At 42.9% G+C, this 25,357-nt stretch overlaps 2 protein-coding genes across 4 annotated transcripts in view; one reads left to right on the top strand and one right to left on the bottom strand.

The window, feature by feature from the left end:
• The first annotated feature begins 404 nt into the window (after positions 1–404).
• Positions 405–15,771, top strand: eef1akmt1 (EEF1A lysine methyltransferase 1). 3 transcript variants are annotated; one of them, XM_038818567.1, is made up of 6 exons: positions 405–492; positions 6,324–6,481; positions 8,391–8,473; positions 10,314–10,594; positions 13,041–13,158; positions 15,522–15,771. In XM_038818567.1, the coding sequence occupies exons 2-6, from the start codon at positions 6,341–6,343 to the stop codon at positions 15,547–15,549; spliced, it is 651 nt and encodes a 216-aa protein (XP_038674495.1). In that variant the 5' UTR covers positions 405–492; positions 6,324–6,340; the 3' UTR covers positions 15,550–15,771. The 3 variants fall into 3 exon arrangements, with proteins under 3 accessions (XP_038674495.1, XP_038674497.1, XP_038674496.1); XM_038818568.1 differs by lacking the exon at positions 405–492 and adding an exon at positions 1,439–1,740; XM_038818569.1 differs by having other exon boundaries at positions 13,041–15,771.
• Positions 15,772–23,610: 7,839 nt separating this feature from the next.
• ift88 (intraflagellar transport 88 homolog) overlaps positions 23,611–25,357 on the bottom strand; it is a 164,606-nt gene continuing 162,859 nt past the window's right edge. Inside the window, exon 26 of the mRNA XM_038818078.1 lies at positions 23,611–24,307. Within this exon, the coding sequence (XP_038674006.1) occupies positions 24,186–24,307 (122 nt within the window). The 3' untranslated portion in view covers positions 23,611–24,185. The remainder of the gene's footprint in view (positions 24,308–25,357) is intronic.

Here is a 25,357-nt window from a genome sequence, read left to right on the forward strand (position 1 = left end):
AGCTTTTCCAGCATTTTTCTGTTTTTATTTTAAATTTCCAGCATCTGCAATATTTTGCTTTTATTCTTCTGACCATTTGAACACCTAATATTGGACATCTTAAAATTAGCCATAACATAAATCCGACAGTGCAGTAGAAAAATAGGCTTCTTCGTAAATCCTCATTTGATTTTCGCCTCTATTTTAAACCCAAGGAATTCAGTTCTTCCCCTGGTTCCATTATTGCTCTTCAGTAACGAGCTCCTTGCAAATGCATTTGGCCTCTTCATTTTGAAAGAAAATGCCGAAGATGGATAACCACCACCTGGCCGCTGCTGCTCACGTCCTCCGACCTTTCACCTCGCAACCTGCCGAAGTGACAAGACACTTCCGGATCACCGTTGCTTGCGCCACTTCCTCTAACGCCGCGTGCCATTGCGTCACTTCCTCTACCGTCTACTTGGTGGCTCAGATGTCAAAGGGGAAAGGTCAAGGCCTGGTGGAACGTGTTTTGTGAGTACAGGATTCTGCTGTTGAGGGTTTAATCGTGGATTAAATGAAGAAGGCGAGGCTGCAGTATGATAAAAACAGAATGCTGGGAATGGTCAGTTGCTCTGGCACTTCAGAAATCATAGAATTCCTACAGTGCAGGAGACCATTTAGCCCATCGAGTCTGCACCGACCTTCTGAAAGAACACTCTACCCTATCTTTGTAACCCCACCTATCTTGCGTATCGGTAGCACAGTGGTTAGCAAGGTTCGATTCCTGGTTTGGATCACTGTCTATGTGGAGTTTGCACGTTCTCCCCGTGTCTGTGTGGGTTTCCTCCGGGTGCTCCGGTTTCCTCCCACACAAGTCCCAAAAGATGTGCTGTTAGGTGAATTGGACATTCTGAATTCTCCCTATGTGTACCCGAACAGGTGCCGGAATGTGACAACTAAGGGATTTTCACAGTAACTTCTTGGCAGTGTTAATGGAAGCCTACTTGTGACGCTAATAAAGATTATTATCATCTTTGGAATGTGGGAGGAAATCGGAGCAGACACAGGAAGAAAGTGGAAACTCCACACAGTCACCCAAGGCTGGAATTGAATGTGGGTCCCTGGTGCTGTGAGGCAGCAGTGCTAACTACTGTGCCACATCTACAGAGAGAGTGAGAGTTAACCTTTCAGGTTGATTTGAACCCGGGTTCAATTCCAGCCTCGGGTGACTGTCTGTGTGGAGTTTACACTTTCTTCCCGTGTCTGCGTGGGTTTCCTCTGGGTGCTCCGGTTTCGTCCCACAGTCCAAAGATGTGCAGGATAGGTGGGGTTACAATGATAGGGCAGAGTGCTCTTCCAGAGGGTTGATGGGCTGATTGGCCTCCTGCACTGTAGGAATTCTATGATTTCTAAACTACCAGAGCAACTGACCATTCCCAGCATTCTCTGTTTTTATCACACTGACACATGGCACCTGCAACCTTTCAGAACTGGAAGACGTTTGGGATAATCTAGTATGAAATCATCTCATAAACATCCACACCTCTTTTCCTCTGTCATTGGAATTAAACAACTGTGTTACTCTTGCTATGTATGCTGCCTGACCTGCTGAGTGTTTCCAGCATTTTCCTTTTTTATCGTCATTGAAGGAAAAGCTCCCAACATACAGTGAAGCATCCAGAAGGAGGGAGTGCATACCTGGAGCTTGGTTCGTCCAACTGGTGTAGTGATTCAAATGAAAATTCACAAGACCACCAACATAAAAGCAAAGGGTTGCAGGTGCTGGAAATTTGAAATAAAAACACCGTGCTAGAAATACTTAGCAGATTTGGCAACATCTGTGGTGAGGGAAACGTGTTTTGAGTGGAATATGACTTCAGAACTGAAGGAAGGTAGAAATGCAATAGGTGTCATGTCATTTAAAGGTGGGGGGAGGAGAAGAAAAGTCTGGGATAGCATGGGTGGTGGGGGAGAGTAAATAAATGATTGTGAATGGCAGAATAATGAACAACTCTGTCCACAAGCTAAAAATATGAAAAACAAGATTCAAACTGGCACATGGCAAAAATAAACGGAAGTAACATGGGGGACAAAGTTTATGGTCCATTGCTGCCTGCTGCAGTATTCCAGTTAATCTCAGTTTCTGATTAGGTACTTTCGAGCGTTCTGTACTCAACATTGATTTCAACAATTTCAGACCTTGACAGACAGAGAAATTTAGGGAAGAAATGCTGAGCTTCGGACCTAGGCAACTGAAGGCATGGCCACACAGTGATGGAGCAGTTAAAATGGGGAAGTTCAAGAGGGCAGAATTCGATAAGCACAGATATCTCAGTGGACCGTTGGGCAGAAGCTTACAGAGTTGGGGTGGGGCAAGGCCATGGAGGGATTTAAAAACAAGAATGAGATGTTTAACATCAAGGCATTGCTTAACTGAGTGCCATTGTAGGTTCGTGAGCCCAGGGTTGATAGGTCAGTGAGTGTGAGTAAGGACATTGTTTTGAGTGAACTCAAGTTGGTAGAGGGAAGAATCTGGGACACTGGCTTAAGGTATTTTGGAATAGTAAAATCAATGGCATGAATGAGGGTTTCAGTGGTAGGCACGTAGTTGGATGACATTAAGGAGATATTAACAAATATGAGGTAATGGAGTTAGGTTGCAGATCAATCATGATTTAATTGAATAGTGGAACAGGCACAAACAATCATAAATTTCGTAGTCCCGGATATTTTCTCTCTCTTGATTCCATTGCTTCACATTGGAGAGCATGTTGGCTGCCTCATAAGCAAAACCAGAGCTCTGGGAGATGCAGAGCCAAAAAAGTTGCTCAGGAGCTAAATGATTATACTCCTGTCCCTATTCCTAGGTGAAAATACATGCTCTTGCTAATGTGGTTGAGATCAGATATGCAAAGAGCCTGAGGCCCTCGCCAGGGAGAAGGTAGCCAGGGAACAGAGCTTTTAGCTGGGATCAAAAACAATAAATGTTGTCTTCCCAATATTTAATTGGATACATTTCTGCTCATCCAGTACTGGATGTCTGATGAGCATTCTAGTAATTTAGCAGCAGTAAGTGGCACAAGTAGAAATAAATGGTTTAGATCTAATTTCCAATACAGAAAGGTGACCAAGGTTGGGAAATAAATAATCTGGGTACAGAAAAAAACAATGGCAAAGGAGGAGGATACCCCGAGAGTGAAGGATGACATAAAACATTAGTGAGAAAAGATCCTGCTCAGAGTATCAAGAGGTAGAATCAGTATCGGTGATGTTTAGGAATAGCAAGGTGGAATAATGTTGGTGAGGGCTGTTTATAGACCCCTAATAATAGTTATACCTTGGACACTGCATTAAACAAGACATTATTGGAGCTTTTAACAACGGCAGTGTTATTGTTGTGGGATACTGTAATCTTCATAGAGACTAGGCAAATCCAATTGGCAAAGTGGCCTGGAAGATGAGTCTGTAGAATATTTTTGTGATAGTTTCCTGGAGCTATAAGTTGTGGAACCAGCAGGAGATGAAAAATTTCAGATTTAGTATTGTGCAATGTGTCAGGGTTAATTAGTAATATCTAAAATTAGTAAAGTATTCACTGAGAAGAACAAATATTTTTGTCCATCTTCGTAGAAGTCACAAGTTAGGTACCAGAAATAGAGAGTAACCTAGAGCCTAATAAATGTAAGTAAATTAAGGTAATTACTGTCAGCAGAGAAAAAAGTACTGGAGAAGCGCAAGCTACCAAAATCCGACAAATCCCCAATCATAATAATCCTCATCCTAAGGTTCTAAAAGAGAGAGCTGCAGAGATAGTGTTGCAGGATGTACTGATTATGATTTTCCAAAATTCCTTAGATTCTGAGAATGACCCAGCAGATTGCAAGTTAGTAAACATAACACAGTTATTCAAGAAAGGAAGGAGAGAGAAACCAGGAACTTGGATGGGATCTATCCCATGTTACTGCGGGAGGCAAGGGGAGAAATAGCTGGGGCCTTAACAGATATCTTCACTCCTCTTTCACCACTGGCAAGGTTCCAGAAAACTGGATAATAGCTAGTTATTCCCTTGTTTAAGAAAGGAAGCAGTGATAATTCAGCAAATTATAGGCCAGTGAGCTTGACATCAGTGGTGGGGAAGCTTTTGGAAAAGATACTGAGGGACAGGATGTATGCACATTTGGAGGGAAATGGACGAGTCAGCGACAGGCAGCATGCTTTTATATGGGGAAGGTCATGTCTCACCAACTTGGATGAAGAGACAGAGACTAATGTATCTAACTTTGCTGATGATACAAAGCTAGGCGGGAATGAATGTTGTGAGGAAAACACAAAATGGTTGCAAAAAGATATAGATGGGTTCAGTGAGTAGGCTACAATTGCAGATGCACGATAATGTTGGGAGGTGTAAAATTATTCACCTTGCTCTTAAGAATAGAGAAGCAGAATATTTTAAAAGTTGCGAAACTTGTAAATGTTGATATTCAGATAGACTTGAATGTATTCATACAAGGAACACAAAAAGTTAGTATGCAGGTACAGCTAACAATTAGAAAAGCAAATGGTATGTTGGCCTTTAGTGTAAGGAATAAGTATAGAAGTTTGCTACAATTATACAGGGCTTTGGAGAGACCAGACCTGGATTAGTGTGTAGAATTTAGGTCTCCATATTTAAGGAAGGTTATATTTGCATTGCAGATGGTGCGGTAGAGGTTTACTAGATTGGTCCCTGGGGTGAGAGGGTTGTCTATGGTGAGAGGCTGAGTAAAGTCTATATTCTTAGGGGTTTAGAAGACAGAGGTGATCTCATTGATGGGGCTGTTTAGCACAGGGCTAAATCGCTGGCTTTGAAAGCAGACCAAGGGGGCCAGCAGCACGGTTCGATTCCCGTAACAGCCTCCCCGAACAGGCGCCGGAATGTGGCGACTAGGGGCTTTTCACAGTAACTTCATTTGAAGCCTACTCGTGACAATAAGCGATTTTCATTTCATTTTTCATTTCATTGGAACATATAAAGTTACGAAGGAGCTATCAGGGTATATGCTGAAACATTATTCCCCTGGCTGGGAAATCTAGAACAAGGGACACAGTTTTGGGATAAAGGGCTTACTATTTAAGACAAAAATGAGAAGGAATTTCTTCAAAGGTTTGTAAATCTTTGGAATTCTCTGCCTCGGAGAGGTGTAGATCTGCTATCATTGAATATATTTGAGGCTGAGATGGGCAATTCTTGGTGTCTCAGGAAATGAAGGGATACGGAAAATAGGTGGGAAAGTGGAATTGAAGCCCAAGACCAGCCTTAATCTTATTGAACATTGGGACATATTGACTGGTTATATACTTGAATTTGTTACGTTTGGAAAAGATGGAGGAGCCCAGAGAGGTGCGAGTGAAGTAGAGCAGAGTGCCATCAGTGTACATGTGAAAAATAATGCTATTTTTTGGATGATGTCAGCAAAGCAAAGCATGTATATGGGAAATAGGAAGGGACAAAGAATAGGCCAGAGGTAACGATGTGGGAGCAGGAAGAGAAGCTATTTCATGTAATACAATTAGATGGACAATAATGGAGCCAAATAAATGCAATCAGCTGGGCAATGGTGCAGAGGCATTGGAGGAGGTGATCAACCATGTCAAAGTCTGCCAATATATGGAGAAGGACAAGGAGGGATAGTTTGCCTTTACCACAGTCACAAAGGATCACTGTGTGAGCTTGAGATTTTGGTGCAGTCGCTGGGCTGAAAACTGATTAGATTGATTCAAACATGGAATTCTGGGAAATTTGAGAGGCAACACATTGAAGAAGTTTGGAAAGGACAGGAAAGTTGGAAATAAGGCAGTGGTTTGTAAGGGTGGTGGGGTCAAGGGTCTTTTCCGGGCGAGAGGTAATGGCAGATTTAAAAGAGAGAGGGACAAAACCTGAGGAGGGAGAACATTAACTATACCACCTAACATTGAAGCCAGCAAGGGAAGGTGGGGGGCCTCACGGTAGCATGGTGGTTAGCATCAATGCTTCACAGCTCCAGGGTCCCAGGTTCGATTCCCGGCTGGGTCACTGTCTGTGTGGAGTCTGCACGTCCTCCCCGTGTGTGCGTGGGTTTCCTCCGGGTGCTCCGGTTTCCTCCCACAGTCCAAAGATGAGCGGGTTAGGTGGATTGGCCATGCTAAATTGCCTGTAGAGTAAGGTTAATGGGGGGATTGTTGGGTTACGGGTATACGGGTTACGTGGGTTTAAGTAGGGTGATCATTGCTCGGCACAACATCGAGGGCCGAAGGGCCTGTTCTGTGCTGTACAGTTCTATGTTCTATGTTCTATATCAAAATGGATTATTTGGGATATTATACACCCTTTTGATTTGTTCCAGGGTAATTTGCTGTCAGAATGAATGACAGTGATGATAATGATGACACTCGGTTGTCAGTTCATGCTTTGGCTGCCTTGCAAGAATTCCAGCTGGATCAACAGAAGAAACAATTTGCAGGATTCAATAATTATCTTGTTGGGTCCATAGAAGAAGACTGGGTAAAATACCGCTGATTTGTACTTGGCTATCTATTTCAGAAATTTAGCTGGAACAATATAGCTTTAATAACATTTTCTTTGATAACATTGTACACCAGCGTAGCTTGGTGGGCTCTGTTGGCATTAGGATTTTATTTAAGTATAATTGCAGGCTGATGAATAGTGCAAAGCACAAAATGCATTTAATTTAAACAAATTATAGCCTCATGGTGGCCCCATAGAATAACTTGTAGGTATCTCGGAGGTAGATTAAAGAGCACTGCTGGAGCAGATCGGAGTAAACTTTACTCTTGTGAGCAATCATTTACCTAAGTATGCTTGATGCTAACTTTCAGTGAATCAAGTTGCTAAGTGTTAAAATTTTCTGGGACTGACATATCTTCATCAAAACAAAGATTCCTTAAAAAATGACTTTTGTTGAAAACCGAACACTCTAAGTCTAACTGTACATGAAAAAACATCTCCCATTTTCTCAAAATGTTGATTTTCCAATGATCTCTTAAAGCTACTAGCTCTGTGCCATTCGGGCAGCATGGTGGCGCAGTGGTTAGCACTGCAGTCTCACGGCGCCAAGGTCCCAGGTTCGATCACGGCTCTGGATCACTGTCCGTGTAGAGTTTGCACATTCTCCCGTGTTTTCGTGGGTTTCACCCCCACAGCCCAAAGATGTGCAAGGTAGGTGGATGGAACACGCTAAATTGCCCCTTAATTGGAAAAAATGAATTGGGTACTCTAAATTTATTTAAAAAAAGCTCAGTGCCATTAAAAACATTATAGTTTACTCAGAAAATAAATGCTCGGAGGAACTCAAAAGCTCATTTTAAAGTGTCCTGCTCTTTTCATTTGTAACAGATTGGGCTAAGCCATAGCCCATTAATATCTAAATACTGGTGCTGGGAGATCAGGGATCACTGCTTTAATAATGGTTAAGGAGACGCAGGGTAGCACAGCGGTTAGCACTGCTGACTCACAGCGCAAGGGACCCAGGTTCGATTCCGACCTTGGGTCACTGTCTGTGTGGAGTTTGCACTTTTTCCCCGTGTCTGCGTGGGTTTCCTCCGGCTGTTCCGGTTTCCTCCCACAATTCGAGGAGTGTAGGTTAGGTGAATTGGCCATGCTAATATTGCCCAAAAACGTTAGGTGAGGTTATGGGGATAGGAGCGGGGGATTGGGCTAGGTAGGGTGCTCTATCGGAGCAAAGGCTGGTGCAGACTCGATGGGCTGTATGGCCTCCTTCTGCACTATAGAGAATCTATATAGCATTCTATATAGATATTTAATAGAGGTTATCTAAATTATGAGTAGATGTAAATTTGTGTTCTCTGGTTACCAATAGCTGGAGCATTGGTAACCAGAGAACACAAATTTATAGACATTGGCAAAAAAAATGCAAGGTGTAGTGGAGGTGAGTTTGTACTCAGTACTTTTAAGATCTAGAAAGCATCATCTAAAGGGTGGTGGAATCAGATTTAATTGTAACTTTGAAATGTAATTTGAATGTTTGCTTAAAAAAATAAATATGTGCAGGGTTCTGTGGGAAGATCCGGGAAGTGAGATGAATCACTTTCAAAGAGATAGCACAGGTACAGTGGGGTGAATGGCAGTATACTTCTGCGATTCCTATCTACAATGTACCAAGTTTTGCAAATTAGTCCGAACAATTACTTTTGCATACATGCTCAGATTATTTGTTTTTCTTGGTAGTTTTTGTTTTAAATTAACTTCTTTAGATATGATTTCATAGAATATCTTTAGGTAATGCACCTAACTTGATTATAATTTCAATATAGTTGTGGATATTGGGACATTGGCATAGAATTATAGTTTAGGATGTTAATTTTTGACTGCAAGTTTTAAATAGGGCTACTGACCCAGTAATGTTGCTAAATTTCTGAAATTATTTTTCTAGCAATTAAGCCAGTTTTGGTACAGTGATGAAACGGCTCTACGGCTAGCCCAGGAGGCAATTGAAGCTGCAGCAAATGGCGGCAGGTATATATATATATATTTTTATTTATATACTTTCAGCTTTACAGATAACTTAATGTTTCTAGGGTGTCTTATTTTAATCACGAGGCAAACCAAAGTTCATTCAAGAAGTAAGTGAGACATGTGAATTCTGAAATTGTATTCAATTCCTGATATTGTTCAAATAGCTGATCTCAAAAACAGTGGCAAAAATGTTATTTATACATTGTTACAGCACTTATGACTTAAGGAGGGGAAATTGGCTGATCCCTATCCAGGCACCAGAGTTGAAAATGTTGACATTGGGTGAGGGCAGGATTTGGATTAAATCTGATGTCACCATCAAGTATATCCTGCCAACACTCTTCATTGAGGCTCACGCTGATCGGGTTACTACGGGTATCATGGCTGATTAAAACAAGGGCAGCGCGGTAGCACAAGTGATTAGCACTGTGGCATCACAGTGCCAGGGTCCCAGGTTCGATTCCCTGCTGGGTCATTGTCTGTACGGAGTCTGCACGTTCTCCCCGTGTCTGCGTGGGTTTCCCCTGGGTGCTCCGGTTCCCTCCCACAGTCCAAAGACGTGCAGGTTAGGTGGATTGGCCATGATAAATTGCCCTTAGTGACCAAAAAAGGTTAGGAGGGGATATTGGGTTACGGGGATAGGGTGGAAGTGAGAGCTTAAGTGGGTCTGTGCAGACTCGATGGGCCAAATGGCCTCCTTCTGCACTGTATGTTCTATGTTCTAAAACCAGACAAAACAAACTGCTGGTGTCAGCAGTCGAAAAGGGAATAAATATTTAACAGCTTAAAGATCCAAACAAAAGCAACTGTGTAATCCATGTGCAAACAATGCCTATTGTTTTAGTCTGGACAAATTGAGTGTTGTTGAGGTATTTAACTATGAGTGACAGCAGAGCAGAGCTCATTCCTGTCCCCATTCAGTGTCCACATTTCTAGAAGAATTCTGATTCGTGATCAGGATTGGGACTTATGCCCAATATTTTATTCCCTCATTTCTGAGTGCAGCCTAGCTGAAACTGACTCACTCAAATGTAAACATAGGGCCTTCCTAGTTTCAATGGCACAGTACCATACTTGGGTCTAATAATCTTCAGAACCATCTGGGCAGAGGCATGCAAATTCATTCAAGGTCTCTGCCGGTCAGCCACTTTTTATTTTTTATTTTTTTAAATAAATTTAGAGTACCAAATTTATTTTTTCCAATTAATAGATAATTTAGCGTGGCCTGCACATCTTTTGCACATCATCTGCACATCTACCGGGTTTTGGGGACGAAACCCACGCAAACACGGGGAGAATGTGCAAACTCCACACGGACAGTGACCCAGAGCCGGGATTGAACCTGGGACCTCGGCACCGTGAGGCAGCAGGGCTAACCCACTGCGCCACCGTGCAGCCCCTGCAAGCCACTTTTGAAATGCACTTGAAATTGTATGGGTTGACCCGGGGCTGGGATCAAACCCAGGTTCTCAGCGCCGTGAGGCAGCAACGCTAATCACTGCGCCACCGAGCTGCCCAGACTCCATTCTTGAAGCTGAGTGGAAGAACATGATTCAGGATGAAGCTAACACCATTCAGTGACCCAAAGCAGAATTAATTGCAACACCAGAAACATCTGAAAAATATAACCACTTGGGGGAAAAATCTTGTGCATCTTCTATTAGCACCACTTTTCCTTCTATCTTCCTGGGTCACTGGTGGAACTCCTAAAAACATAAATTAAAGACTTCCAAGCTTCAAGTAGCGTCCTATGACTGAATTTGGAGGCTAAAAATCTCAATCCAAACACAGAAGTGAAACATTGAAATATTCTAATTTATTTATGTAATGTCTATTTCAGAATAGCTTGCATCAGTACCCCAAGCGTCTACCAGAAATTGAAGCAGCTTTGGAATGGAGAGTTCACTGCTATTCTGTTGGAGTATGACAAACGGTTTTCAGTTTATGGAAAGGAGTTTTTTTTCTACGACTATAACTATCCGATGAATTTACATGAAGATCTTCAATCTCACAGTTGCGATATAGTGATCGTTGACCCACCCTACCTTTCAGAAGAGTGTCTCAGCAAAATAGCACTAACCGTAAAGTATCTAACAAAAGGGAAGATTCTTCTTTGTACTGGTATGTGGACATCTTTCAGTCTATTGTGTCCATAGAAAATCATTTGCCAACCTTTTGCAGTTAATGATACATTAATATTGGATATTGAAAGAATACGAATATAAATTTATTAATTGCACTGTTTTGATGGGTCTACAGACATGATTCAATTGACAGCAGTGTTGTGGCTCAGATTTGCAGTAAAGCAAATAATTGGCTGTTGATTCCTGCACTTTATATTTTTTTTAAAGGCAATGGCCTGGATTTTGTGGTAGAAATGACGGTGAAATTTACTCCACTGTAACTGACAGCTATAGGAGACGAAACAAGTGCAGAATAGCACAGAAATCCAGTAGACCACAATAGAATTGGTAGAAGTGACCATATTCCTTGTGAAGTTAAACTTTTATCTTCACTGTGAGGATATCCTCCAGTGGGTAGTGTGGCACTTGCAAGGTGGGGCAAATTAGACAGGTGGAACAGCCAAAAACTTGGCACACTGTGCTTCAATGGTTCCATCAGGAATAGTATACCACTGCAATATGTGACCCAGCACATCCTTCACTTCTTGATCACCATCATAGAATTTACAGCAAGCATGGCTATTCGGTCCATCAAGTCTGCACCGGCCCTTGGAAAGAGCACCCTACCTAAGCCCACACCTCCACCCTATCCCCATAACCTCACCTAACCTTTTTTGGACACTTAAGGGCAATTTAGCATAGCCAATCCAACTAACCCTGAACATCTTTGGACTGTGGGAGGAAACCCACCCAGACACATACTCCGCGCAGACAGTGACCCAAGCCAGCAATCGAACCTGGGACCTTGGCGCTGTGAAGCTACAGTCATAACTACTATGCTACCGTGCTGCCCATTTTTTTTTTCTCTGGACGCACAATGCACACATTAAGCCAGGAGACCAACCATGGCTCAATGTGGAATGTTGAAGGACATGCTGGGAGTAGTAATGAGTTTACTGATCCCCTACTTGATTTCAAATGCAATTGTGGATTTGCTGTACTTGACCTCTGTGGTCATGTTAAGTTCTGTGTTCTGTGCTCTCATCTTTTCTGGTCTAATGGGTGATTTATTTCCCCTTCTCTTTCCCCTTCACCGTGAGTGTCCAAGTTTTCAGTCACTCTTTCTTTGCACTCTGGAACTCTTAAACTTCATCCCACCCCACTTTCAAAAGCTTTCTGGAAACTTCCATCTTTGAATTAGGTGGTGGCCATCCCTCTCTCCCTCCCCAACCCCTAAACTTCCTCTGAATTCCTGTTCAGTGCTCACAATTAATCCTACGAAGTAATAAAACCAGAATAAGCTGGATAAACTCAGCAGGTCTTGCACCATAGATAGACTTTACAGTGCCACCATAGATAGAATTTACAGTGCAGATTCTATCATCTGTGGAGAGAGAAACTGAGTTCATGTTTCAGATCTAAATGATCCTTCTACATAAGTGACTTGTGATGTTTCATTATTTGAAACACATTATATAAATATAAACTTATTGGTTGAGTGAGGAAATAGTGTGACAAGAACAGAACAGAAAAGTCCCAAATTTCCCCCCAATTTATCTGTCTTTGTTTAGCTGGTTTTAACTGGTGTTATGGGCCAGGATTTAGAGAACCCCAAAGTGTATCATGGAGTTCATCTGACCCACAACTTTTAATAGATTGTGGTACGGGGAGCACACTGCCCACACTATAGGTGTGGCACAGCAGAAATTGAAAAGTATTTTCAACAAAACAATGTTTATTCTATGAATTCAAGTTAATCTTTTTAAAACGTACAGTGAACGTCTTAGCAACCATTAATTCAAATACTTTAAGCTTTCCTTTTAACATCCATAAGTCTTAAAACACCTTTTACCAGAAGCACATCAGGTTAAAGTCACTACTGTTATTAGTTTTAAATCACCAGGATCGATTTACAGTCTTTAGATTACAGAGATTCATACACCTTCTGGTTTGACTGCAGCTTTCCAGCTCTGAAAACGAAACTAAAACACACCCTGCAGCAAACAGCCTAAAACAAAAGTAAAAAGCTGACAGACAGCCCAGCTCCACCCACTCTCTGACATCACTGCAGTAATAAACACCCATTTCTTAAAGGTACTCTCACTACAGATACTTATATACACACCCATTTATAAACACCCATTTATTAAAGGTACTCTCACATAACACTGCTGTCAGCTGAGATGGTGTTGAGTTTGCTCCATTTAGTTGTGGCCCACAATTAGAAAATATGAGAAATCGGCCAAGATTTCCGCTCATAACATGAAAAATATATATTTTTATTGGTTTTCATATTTTTAAAGTACTTTCCCGCTCATAACTGATTGGGCTCCTCTTTGATGCTTTAAGCAATTAAACAGAGAATCAAAATTATCTGCCTGGGCTTAGAACTGCCACTTGGTAAGTAATCTATTTATAATAATATTTGAATTTTTCTATTTCAGGTGCCATCATGGAGGACCTAGCAGCAAAGTTACTTTCTGTGAAAATGTCCAAATTTCTCCCAGAACACAATAGGAATTTAGCAAATGAATTTCGTTGTTACATGAACTATGAGTCCAGGTTAGATTTAGACTCCATCCTTTGAGTGTTTAAAGAATGGAAATTGAATGGTTGAATGATATGTTTATTGGAAAGACCTGGGGCTGGATTCTCCGATTCTGGGGCTATGTCTCCACGCTGGCAGAAAAACGGCCACCGATTCCCCGTTTTGTTGGTGGCTAGCAGGAAGGCAGCATAGAGCACCCGGCTCTAGCTGCTGATACGCCCCGGAGAATTGCTGGGTCCGTGGCCGCACATGCACACAGTGGCGGCCTGCAGCGGCCACGCCGTGCAACCTGGCGGTGGCCGCTTGCGGATCCAGACTGCAAAATAGTCCCCCCCCCCCCCTTTGGCTGGCTCATGCGCCCTGGACTACCCAAACACAGTGCCCCCAGCCCCGAATAAATGTCCCACCTGCCCGCAGATTGGCCCTCCCCCAACTGTGGTGACACTGGACTGAGTCTGCAGCCGCCATGTCGAGTTCCTGATGGACGAGACCACACGTATCCCGCGCCGTCGGGAACTTGGCCGGTCAGGGGCGGAGCATCGGGGGTGGGCCTGAAGCAATGGCCTGAGGCTGTCGATACATTGTGCTTTGTTGGGACATCACAAAAGCGGCGTCGCCCCAATTCGGTCGGGAAATGTGATTCTCCGGCTGACCGGAGAATCCAGCCCCTGATTTTTAAAAGAATGGTAACTGAGGTTGTCCCCTAAATATTGACACATGGATTGCAAGGGCTTGTATTATTTATGAAGTTAACTCACCATCCAGATTTGGGTGCTGCTGTTAGCAATTTATTTCACAAATAAATAATTTGAAAAAAAATTCCGTCCATATGAAACAAAGGGTTCATGGATACAACATATAAGCCTCCGATGCTGGCTTTGTGCTTTTAGTGCTGTTGAAGGAGCAATTCACCACATGGCACAAGGGGCAGTCTTAGGAAACCATTCCCAGACACTGCAGTCCCATAAAATGCCTAATTTCAGAGTGTCATTTGCACAGGGATTGTGGACTTGTGATTCTGGGACCCAGGCTCATGTTCCAGGGAGATGTGTTCAAATCCTACCAGAGCAGCTGGTGGAATTTCAATTCAGTTCATTAATAAATCCGGAATTAAAATGTGGTCTCTGAAATGACCATAAAGCTATAAGATTGTCATAAAATGCATCTGGTTCATCACTGCCCTTATGCTAGGAAATCTGCCAGCCTTGCCCAGCCTGGCCTTCATGTGACTCCAGACCAATACACTTTGGTTAACTCAACTAGCAAGCTACTCAATTGTACAAAAGTATTACAGAAAACTGGACAGATCCCGATATCGACCTAGGCTCCAGAAATGACAACAGGACGCTGTACCCAGTCAACCCTACAAAATCCTCCTTACTAACACCTGGAATTGGAAGAGCTTTTCCACAGACTAAGCAAGCACCAGTCTGACATAGTCGTACTCACTGAATCATACCTAACACACTGTTCTAGACACCTCTATCACCACCCCTAGATGTCTCGGCCCATTGGGAAAGGTGGCTGCACAGCGGTTTACACTTGGGACATTCTCAACATTGACTCTGGACCCCGGGGCAGCACAGTGGGGCAGTGGTTAGCACTGCTGCCTCACAACACCAAGGGCCCAGATTTGATCCCAGCCCTGGGTCACTCTCTGTGTCGAATTTGCACATTCTCTCGTATCTGCGTGGATCTCACTCCTACAACCCAAAGATGTGCAGGCTAGGGGTATTGGCCACGCTAAATTGCCCCTTAATTGGAGAAAAAAAAATTGGGTACTCTAGATTTATTTTCAAAAAAGACTCTGGACCCCTTGAAGTCTCAAGGAATTAAGCTCAAATATGGGCAAGGAAACCCCCTGCTAATTACCACCTGCCACCTTCAGCAGATGCATCAGTACTCCCCCACATTGAATATCACTGGAAGCACTAAGGGTGGCCCGGTCATGGAAGGTACTCTGGGTAGACGACTGCAATATGCAAGAGTGGCTCAGTAGCACCACCATTGACCAATCAAACTGGCTGAATCATAAAAGACATATCTGCCTGACTGGGACTGTGACAGTTGTTGAGGAAAGAACAAGCGCAAAAAGCCTACTTGATCCTCACCAATCTACCTGCCGCAGATGCATCTATCCACGACACTACGAGTAGGAACGAACGCCCCGCAGTCCTTGTGGAAGCAAAGGCCCGGGTGCTCTGGTTTCCTCCCACAAGTCCCAAAAGACGTGCTGTTAGGTGAATTGGACATTCTGAATTCTCCCTCACTGTACCTGAACAGGTGCCGGAATGTGGTGACTCGGGGATTGTCTCAGTAACTTCATTGCAGTGTTAATGTAAGCCAATAAACATTATATTATTTATTATTAAAAAAGTGCCGAGCGGATTATCCACCTTAACTGAATGCAGTCACGGCCATTGGACAACATGACGACAAGAATTGAAGATTTGTGCTGTAAAACTAACTACCCTCCTAGCTGTCATTCCAGGACAGCTACATCGCGGACATTGTCCAATAATGTGGGAAATTGCCCTCGTATGTCCGAACTTTTTAAATAAATGTTTTTATTGGTTTTCATTTTTTGTTACGTATTTCAGTTTGAACATTAAATTACAAGTGTTGTACCCGTGTATAATATTTTACGAAAGCAATCAAGGCAAAGTTACACAAGAGAAAATAAAAACAAAGCACAAACAAAGGGCAGCAGGGTAGCATGGTGGTTAGCATAAATGCTTCACAGCTCCAGGGTCCCAGGTTCGATTCCCGGCTGGGTCACTGTCTGTGTGGAGTCTGCACGTCCTCCCCGTGTGTGCGTGGGTTTCCTCCCACAGTCCAAAGATGTGCGGGTTAGGTGGATTGGCCATGCAAAATTGCCCGTAGTGTCCTAATAAAAGTAAGGTTAAGGAGGGGGGGGTTGTTGGGTTATGGGTATAGGGTGGATACGTGGGTTTGAGTAGGGTGATCATGGCTCGGTACAACATTGAGGGCCGAAGGGCCTGTTCTGTGCTGTACTGTTCTGTGTTAAATGAGGATCGCTAAACATATTTAATTTCCCTTTTGCCCCACTTCAGAGGCTGTGGGCCCTATTTTGCCTGAGTTGCCCTATCTATTGTTGGCCCTAGCTTGTGTTTCCCCACATATTGCTGCTCCCTCTGATCCTCCGTTTGTCCTTGGACCTGTCCCCCTGCGGCTTTGCCCCTTGTGTCCCATGGACTTTTCATGTGTTTTTGTCCCCCCTCAGCCCACTTCCCCATAGCACTCCCCCCTTTCCCTTTACGATCTGTGGCTCGTCTGTGCCCCCCCCTCCCCCCTCTCTATTAGCTGTTGGCTTCAAACAGGTCCTGGAACAAATTAGAGAATGGCTTCCACTTCTTGTGGAAGCCCTCTTCCGACCCCTGGATGGTTAATTTTTGGCCACAAAAATGCAGGACAAATTCAATCTGGCCAATTACTGAATCATCAGTCTACTCTTGATCATCAGCAAAGTGATGGAAAAGTGTTATCAACAGTGCTCTCAAGTGACACTTACAGAGCACTAATTTTCTCAATGATGCTCTACTTGAGTTCTACCAGGCCCATTCAGCTGTTAACCTCATATATAGCCTTGTTCCAAACATGGAAAGATAGCTGACCTCAGGAGGTGGGATGGTCTGCTAGGTGCAACAATCTTCAGTTGCTGTATCAATGACTTTCAGGCATGAGACTGTTTGCTGATGATTATACTGTATTCAGTACAATTCACAACTCCTCAGAAAAGGAAGCAGTCCATGTCCAAATGCAGCAAGACTTGGACAACATCCAAGGTTTGGCTGATAAGTGGCAAGTAAGATTTGGGTCAGGCAATGACCATTTGCAATAAAATATGATATAACTATCTCCCTTGGACATTCAATTGCATTGCAATTACTGAATCCCCCACTGTCAGTATTATGGGTTGTGCAGCCATTTAAATATTGCAGCAACAGAGGCTGGGAATTCTGCAGTAATTATTTCAGCTGCTGCCTCCCCAAAGCCTGTTCACGAGGCTACTCCATTTGCCTGGATGTGTGCAGCAGAACACTAGAAGCCAAACACCATCTAGCACAATGTAGCCTGATTGATCAGCACCTCATCCACCACCTTAAATGGTCAGTCCCTCCAACATCTGTGCACAATAGCAGTAGTGTGCAATATCTACAAGATGCATTGCAGCAACTCAACTCACCAAGGCTCTTTGGACAACATCGTCCAAACTCATGACCCCAACTGCTGAGAAGAACAAAGGGCGGGATTTTCCATTTGCTAATGCCGACTTTGTAATCGGCAATGGGATGGAGAACCTATTTTTACGACCAAATCGGGGGCGGTGCCTGTTTTAGACAGATTGCGCATGCTGCGTCCCCTCCAAAGCGGTTCTCGACTGCCCGGTTGACGTGTGGTCTCAATGGTCGGGAACACGGCCTAGCAGCTGCGGACTGTGTCCACAGCTGCCACAGTCGGGCGGGAGCCATGCTGCTGGCCAGGGGGGCTTCGGTGAGGGCCAGGGGGGTGGACTAGTGGGTGGCGAAGGGGTGTCCAGGGGGGCACTACCTGGCAGGTCAGATCCGCGCACGGCCAGCACCACATACCTGGCAATTTTCCTGGGCATTGTACGTGGTGCGGCTGCTAGCCCCTCACCTGTTGGAGGATCGATGCTGGGGCAGTACCGATTTTTCCCACATAAACTGCCATGGATCATCTGGACATAGCCTGAAAATCGGAGAATCCAGCCCAAGGTCTCGCTCTGTTCCTGTACCCACATCAGAATTGTATCCTGTATTTTATACTCTTTACTGCATCAAATTTCACACTTCTCTGCATTAAATTTCGTCTGCCAAGCGTCTGTCTATCCCACCAACCTGTTGATGTCCTCTTGAAGTTTACTGTAATCTCCCTCACAGTTCACAGCACTACCAACAAATTATATAATTGTGCCCCACACCCCCAAGACAAGTCCTTATTGTCAGGATCCTATTAATGACTCGAGGAACTGCACCATAATGACTTATTCCAGTCCGAAAAGCAGTTGATCACCCATCAATCCTTTGTTACATTATCAAAAATCTCAATTGAGTTAGTTAAATATGGTTTGTCCTTAACAAATCCATGCTGACTTCCCATAATTAATCCACATTTGTCCAAGTGCCTGTTAATTTTATCCCTGATTATAGTTTCAAAAAATGTTCCCATTAATTGATCTGCAGTTGTTGGGTTTATCCTTACACCGTTTATTGGAACAACATTTGAATGCTTTAGTCTTCAGGTACAACCCCTGTATCTGAGGATGGTAAGATAATGGTCAATGCCTCCACAAGTTCTACCTGCACGTCCCTCGGATGCATCTCATCCACCACTGTGATTTAGCAACTTGAAGTACAGCCAGCCTTTCTAATACCTTCTCTATCAATTTTTAGCCCATCTAGTGTTTCAACCACTATGCCTTTGGCAACATCTTCTTGGTAAAGACAGATGCAAAGTATTCATTTAGTACCTCTGCCCCTATGCATAAATTCACTATTTGTTGTGAATTAGCCCCATTCCTCCATTTACTTTATATGCCTAAAGAAGACTTTTGGATTCCCTTTTATGTTAGTTGCCAGTCTTTTCTCACACAGCTTCTTTGCTTGTCATTTATTTTTTCACTTCCTCTCTGAACTTTCTAAATTCAGTCAGGTTTTCAGCCTGACATTTGGTACCTTTTCTGTTTCATATTCTCTTATCAATTTTGTCATTCAGGAGCTCTAACTTTGTTAGTTCTACCTCCTCTTCCTCTTTGGGCCAGAAAGTGTTCTACAAAATTCTGTTGAACTGAAGAAATTCTTCCTCCTCTCTGTACTTTACATTCTTACTATCCCAGTGTATATTATAATTAAAGCACCCCATGATAATTACTGCACCCTCTGTAATTTCCTTATAAATTTGTTCCTCTATATCTGTCATATTAGATGGTGGGAAAACACCCATTGGTGTATTGATACCTCTAATTATACACGAGCACCTTACCTCTAACCAAATAGTTTCTGTCCTCGACTCTTATAGGCTATCCACTCACTCCAGAACTCTAATAGTCTGCTTAATCAGTTAGTCCTCTTTGATTACTTGGCAATTAGTAATCCCCTCGCTGCCTCACAGCCTTAAGCTGTGAAGCAGTCACATCCAGAAATGTGCTATACAGGAAACTCTCAGTTCTGCTGCCTGTGTCCTAACTCATACCAAATCCTGTTCACCCATCACCTCTGTGCTTGCTGACCTACGCTGGCTCCCGGTTAAACAATACCCCAATTTTAAATTTCTAATTTCTGCTTTAAAATACGTTCATGGCCTCACCCCATCCTATCTCTTTAATCCTCTCTGGCCCCATAACATTACAAGACATACACACTCATCCAATTCTGATATCTTGAGCATCTCCAATTTTAATTGCTTCACCATCCCCATCTGTCGCTTCCTCGCTCTCCTCCTTTAGCGCACTCCTTAAAAAATACAATTCTTTGACCAAGCTTTTGACCACCTGCCATAATATCTCCTTATCTGGCTCAGTGTGATTTTTGTTTGAAAACACCCTTATGAAATCCCTTGGGATGCGGGGTGCTTTATAAATACAAGCTGTTGCTGCTCTTGTATATATCTAATTTTCTATTAAAAGTACTATTGATACTGCCTCCATAGCCCATTCAGGATTGCATTCCAAATCATAACAATGTGTGAAAATATTCAAAGTCAAGCACAATTTTAGAATTCACGGATCAAGTTCAAATCTGTAAGACAGATTACATCTGTTGTTCACAAAAATCAATTGATATATATTTGCTGTCTAATAATCTGGAAATAATAAAAGAATAGTGCTTTATTTGATATTTACTGAACTTTAGGACAAAGTGGTCTTGGTTAGTCAATGTATAAAGCCCTATTGCCCTTTGTCTTCTGTTTTGTGAAGCATCAGCAAAAAAATCATATGCCTCAAGTTATTCTGGACAATCATTGTATTTCTGCATGAACCTTAAACCTGCTCGTTTCCTAATATGTAATGAACCTTTATTTGGTTATAAATAAAGGTCTTCAGAACATACTTTTTTTTTAATAAACAATTTTATTGAGGTAGTTTTTGGCTTTAGAAACAGTTACAGACATCATCAGAAAGGAAGCAAAAAAGGCAAAAATGTGCAAACATCCACGTACTTTCAATACTTCCACCGTAACATATTGCACAAGCCCGCTCCCCTCCCACCGGTACTACCCGCCATATTTTCCCTTCTACTCTACTCTACCCCCTCCCCTCCCCCCACCCCCCTGCTGACGCTCACTCTCCCGCAAAGAAGTCAATAAATGGTTGCCACCTCCGGGTGAACCCCTGCACAGAACCCCTCAAGGCGAACTTCCATCCCCAGGAAACTCGACATGTCCGCAAGCCACCACTCAGTCTTCGGGGGCTTTGAGTCCCTCCACGCCAATAATATTCATCGCCGGGCTATCAGGGAAGCAAAGGCCAACACATCGGCCTCTTTCTCCCCCTGGACGCCCGGGTCTTCCGAAACCCCACAAATTGCCACCCCTGAGCTCATCACCACCCTTGTTTTTAGCACCTGGGACATGACCCCCGCAAATCCCTCCCAGTACCCCCTCAGCTCAGGGCATGCCCAGAACATGTGAACATGGTTCGCTGGTCCTCCCGCGCACCTAGCGCATTTGTCCTCTATCCCGAAAAATTTGCTCATCCGAGCCACCGTCATATGGGCCCGGTGAATGACCTTAAATTGGATCAGCCCGAGCCTAGCACATGTCGCGGTCGAGTTTACCCTACTCAGGGCCTCTGCCCACAGCCCATCCTCCATTTCCCCGCCTATCTCCTTCTCCCATTTAAGTTTCAGTTCCTCTGTCTGGGACCCTTCCTCCCTCATGAGCACCTTATAAATACCCGAGACTCTACCCTCCCCTTCATCCCTCCCAGAGACTATTCTGTCTAGGATCCCCATTGGCGGGAGGCGCGGGAAAGATGGGACCTGTCTACGAACAAAGTCCCGCAACTGTAGGTATCTAAAATCATTTCCCCTTACCAACCCAAATTTCTCCTCCAAGCTCCTCAAACTCGCGAAGCTCCCTTCCAGGAACATATCACCCACCCTTCCCGCCCCTGCTCGCCGCCATACTCGGAACCCCCCATCCATTCTGCCGGGGGCAAACCGATGGTTGTCGCAGATTGGCGCCCAGACGGACGCCCCCATCTCCCCCACATGCCTCCTCCACTGGCCCCATATCCGCAGGGTCGCCACCACTACCGGGCTGGTGGTGTACTTGGCCGGCGGCAGCGGTAGAGGAGCCGTGACCAGGGCTTCCAAACTGGAGCCCCTGCACGAAGCCGCCTCCACCCGCTCCCAAATAGACCCCGTACCCACCATCCACTTCCTTATCATAGCGATGTTGGCCGCCCAGTAATAATTGCAGAACATACTTTTTGATTAAATGGTGAATGGTTCGGAATGGTTCTACGGATTATATTTTAAGTCTGACAATGGTTGAAATCATTCGCTTCATCATTGCATTAATTCAAACATGTGATTTTGAGGTGATCTGCTACAATACATGACTTCTGAATATTGACTTCAAACGTACTAGTCCATTCCTTTTCTCTGCCTAACATTGCCCAACTATCATTATGCAACCAAATTGTCCTGCAAAATGTCTCATAATGACTTTGAAGACACTCAAGCTAACTAATTGGATAGTTTGTTTTTGATCAGGATTTCAAATTTTGTTAGTGGCACATCCGGAATATATCACTGGAAACAGATTGGTCAGTTAAAATGGATATCTTACCTTGATCTCCTTTAAGCTGGTTGCATATTTCTTTTCAACATTCTGAATCATATGGTCACCAATTCCTGTTGCATTGTATCACGAGTGCAATCTAATTCCAAGATTTGGTCCATCTATTTTCTGTAGTTCAATTAGTTCTACATAGTTCAAATATAGACCATTACGCGGTATAGAAAATTGATGTATAATCCAATTCAGCTGCGGACTGGTTTAAATTTCTTTTCTTTAAATTTTATCCAAAATCTTGACATCTATTTTGTGGATCAATGAGCATTATGTTCCAATGTTATTTTACTCAAAGATCATAATTTAATCCCTGTTAATAATTGCATGTTAAACTTCCTACGAAAGGAGACACGGACATCCCCACAACCACCACGACAGACATTACTGGAAGAGTTACTGGACACAAGCATCCGAGATAAAGGGAACTGTAGCGACGTGTATGAGCGACTGGTAGAAAGGGCCGGCGGCACCGTTATGGACGCAACAAGGAAGAAATGGGAGGTAGACCTGGTATTGAAATAGGGTGGAGCCATGCCCAAAAGTGGCGGTCTTCGGGATATCAGACCAGCCAGATCTATTCCTGGGGAGGAGGGCGGACGCACTTGCCTTTGCCTTCCTAATCGCCCGCCATAGAATCCTGTTCGATCAGCAGCATCACCCAAAGCTGCAGATTGGCTATCCGACCTCTCAGAATCTCTCCAAATGGAGAAAATCAAATTTGCCATCCGAGGGTCGGACGACGGCTTCCACAGAACGTGGGGGCCATTCACCCAACTGGGGACCTGTTTGTGGCCAACGAACAAACAGAAGAATAGCCAGGCAGCCAAGAATCAGGAGAAAGTAGCCAAGGTGTGAGAGGGAGGGATGGACCGGGTGGCGGGCGGGGGGGGGGGGGGGGAGACAGCTAAAACTAAGAGAAGATAAAGGTGAACCACAGGAGAATGGGTGGGGGAAGGGGGAGGAGACAGGGAACAAGAGAGGGGGGGTGGAGGCAAAGGAATGATAGCCGGAAGGAGAGAACACACAAACTTGGCAAACACAGGAACAGAGAACAAGGGAAACACAGCAAAATACGGGATGAACGGGCGAAAGACGGGATGAACGGCCGAAGCGGAGGTGAACGCGAGATGACAACGGCATTGAAAACCGTCCGGGAGAAGAAAGTAACAACACCAACACCAGATCCATGCTCGTATTGCGCTCTGTGTATTGGACATAACTAATTTAATTGTTTCTCCAGCAACCAAATGTATATGCACCTCCCCAGTTCCCCCCCCCCCCCCCACCCACAAACAGGTGCCTACATATGTGTTAAAAATATTGCTAACTGTACAGAGTTGCTGTTGTTGAACTAGTGCACAATATCCTATCAGTTTTTTTTATTAGTTTAGTTCTCTTCTATATATAAAAATGTATTTGTCGGTGTACATAACTGTAAATAGACTTTGTTCAAAAACCCTATTAAAAAAAAATTATTTAAATAAATTGCATGTTGCTCAAAACTTTCACCATCCACCTGATACCAACGCATCTTAGTCATTTCTCCATTAGGCAACTGAAATGGTATGGGGAAAGAAGCAAATACACTGAGCACATGCATATCCATTCTTCTTATAACAGTTAAGTCAGCAACAATCCATTTTTATTGTTGTGTGGAGCTACGAGAATAATAAAGAAGGCAGCCTGTCTAAAACCATCTGACTGCTGTGGTTTAATTTACAAAACTATAGTTACACATAGTTTTAAAAATATTTAATAAAATATTATTCTGAAAAAGTACAAGAATGAAATTATAAAGGCATAAAAGTAAACAAATGATCACATACATTCAATCCTAAATTCTTAAATACCTTCCTTATTTATAAATGAGTTATAAACAATTAATCAATATTGATAATGAAATGTAATTACAAATACTGATATAGATCTACCTTTAAACACACATTTCAATGAACCTCAAAACTATCATTGCTTTACCAAATCACAAATTTTAAAATATAAATGTACAAGGTTTATATTTACAAGTTACTTGGAGTTCATTACAATTTTATAAATAACACATGAATAGATACATAAAAGCAAATACAATTTTGTCAAATCTAAAACGAATACATTTAATGTATACGTTATCAAGGCAAAAAAAAAAATCATGTATCCACTATGAAAGTGACATTTCTTTGTTTTTTTGACCTGGAAGTCATTATTCTGGTAACAAATCATCTCCAAGTTCTTCATCTGCAAATTCATCTTCGTCAACCCGTTTCCGAGCTGCAGTTCTGGGCCGTTCTATCTGTGGTCCAAGTGGGTCCACATATGAAGCATCTATTATAGAGAGTAATGAAAACATCGATTTCAGCATTCAAGTAAACTACAGGATGCATTCAAAGTTATCTTGGGGGTCAAGACTAACATGGAAAGATAACAGTAAAATATAAAGGTTATGAACCAGGACATACTTCCATTACCTGGATCATTTTAAGTAACACAATACACTTAAATTGACTATTAAGCTTAAACCTAAAACTAAAATATCAGCTGAGAGATAAACACAGTAAAACACATGCAATTGAAACATATGATATCTAAAAATGCAAAGGAACAAACCAGGAAGTTATTTATAAAACAAAGTAATGGTCAAAACTAATTTCCACTACTTGTTAATATCCTATGATGTTGCACAAATTGGAAAATTTGCCTTCACTATCCTACCTGGAAGTCTATTTGAAATGACCTTTACGATTTTTAATGGTTTTAGAACACATATTAAAATGTTTTATGACATTGCGTAGAATTTTCTACATCCCTAACAGCATGTTTCGCAGTGGTGAAGTGGCCCGCCATTGGCCGATAGTGGATCTTCTGGTCCCACTGCTGTCAATGGAGATTCCGTGATGGCAGAGGGTCGTCCTTGGCATGACCGGATGATCCTGCCAGTAGGAACAGCTGGAAAATCCCACCCAATGTATTTTCTGTAGCATTAATGTTTATAACATGAAAATATCTATACTTTTGATTCTGGCATGAATTCTGAATTTTATGATATTCAATAAAAAATAATGCCCATTAATTTAAAACAGAAAAAGGAGCAAAAAATTTAGTATCCGTAATCCCGCTGAGTTTTTTTGAGGTAGCAAGCAAAAGCGGGTGGGGTAGAACAGGTAGGGGATCTGTGATGACAATATAAACTGGAACAGTTCTTCTCTCCACAGATGCTGCCTGACCTGCTTAGATTTTCCAGCTTTTTCTGTTCTTATTTCAGATTTCCAGCATCTGCTGTATTTTGCTTTTGTATAGTTGACCCATGAGGTATTTTGCCTGCCTATAGATGGTCAGTGGATGAAAATGTTTGAAAACCACTACAGATTATAATAA

The sequence above is a fragment of the Scyliorhinus canicula genome, chromosome 14 (assembly GCF_902713615.1).
Source record: "Scyliorhinus canicula chromosome 14, sScyCan1.1, whole genome shotgun sequence".
NCBI lineage: Eukaryota > Metazoa > Chordata > Chondrichthyes > Carcharhiniformes > Scyliorhinidae > Scyliorhinus > Scyliorhinus canicula.

Bases quoted from the DNA above. Each gene is read 5' to 3' on its own strand.
- eef1akmt1 (XM_038818567.1), top strand. From the start codon at position 6,341: ATGAATGACAGTGATGATAATGATGACACTCGGTTGTCAGTTCATGCT. The intron at 6,482-8,390 runs GTAAAATACCGC...TTATTTTTCTAG, and splicing joins GGTCCATAGAAGAAGACTGG to CAATTAAGCCAGTTTTGGTA. The intron at 8,474-10,313 runs GTATATATATAT...TGTCTATTTCAG, and splicing joins GCTGCAGCAAATGGCGGCAG to AATAGCTTGCATCAGTACCC.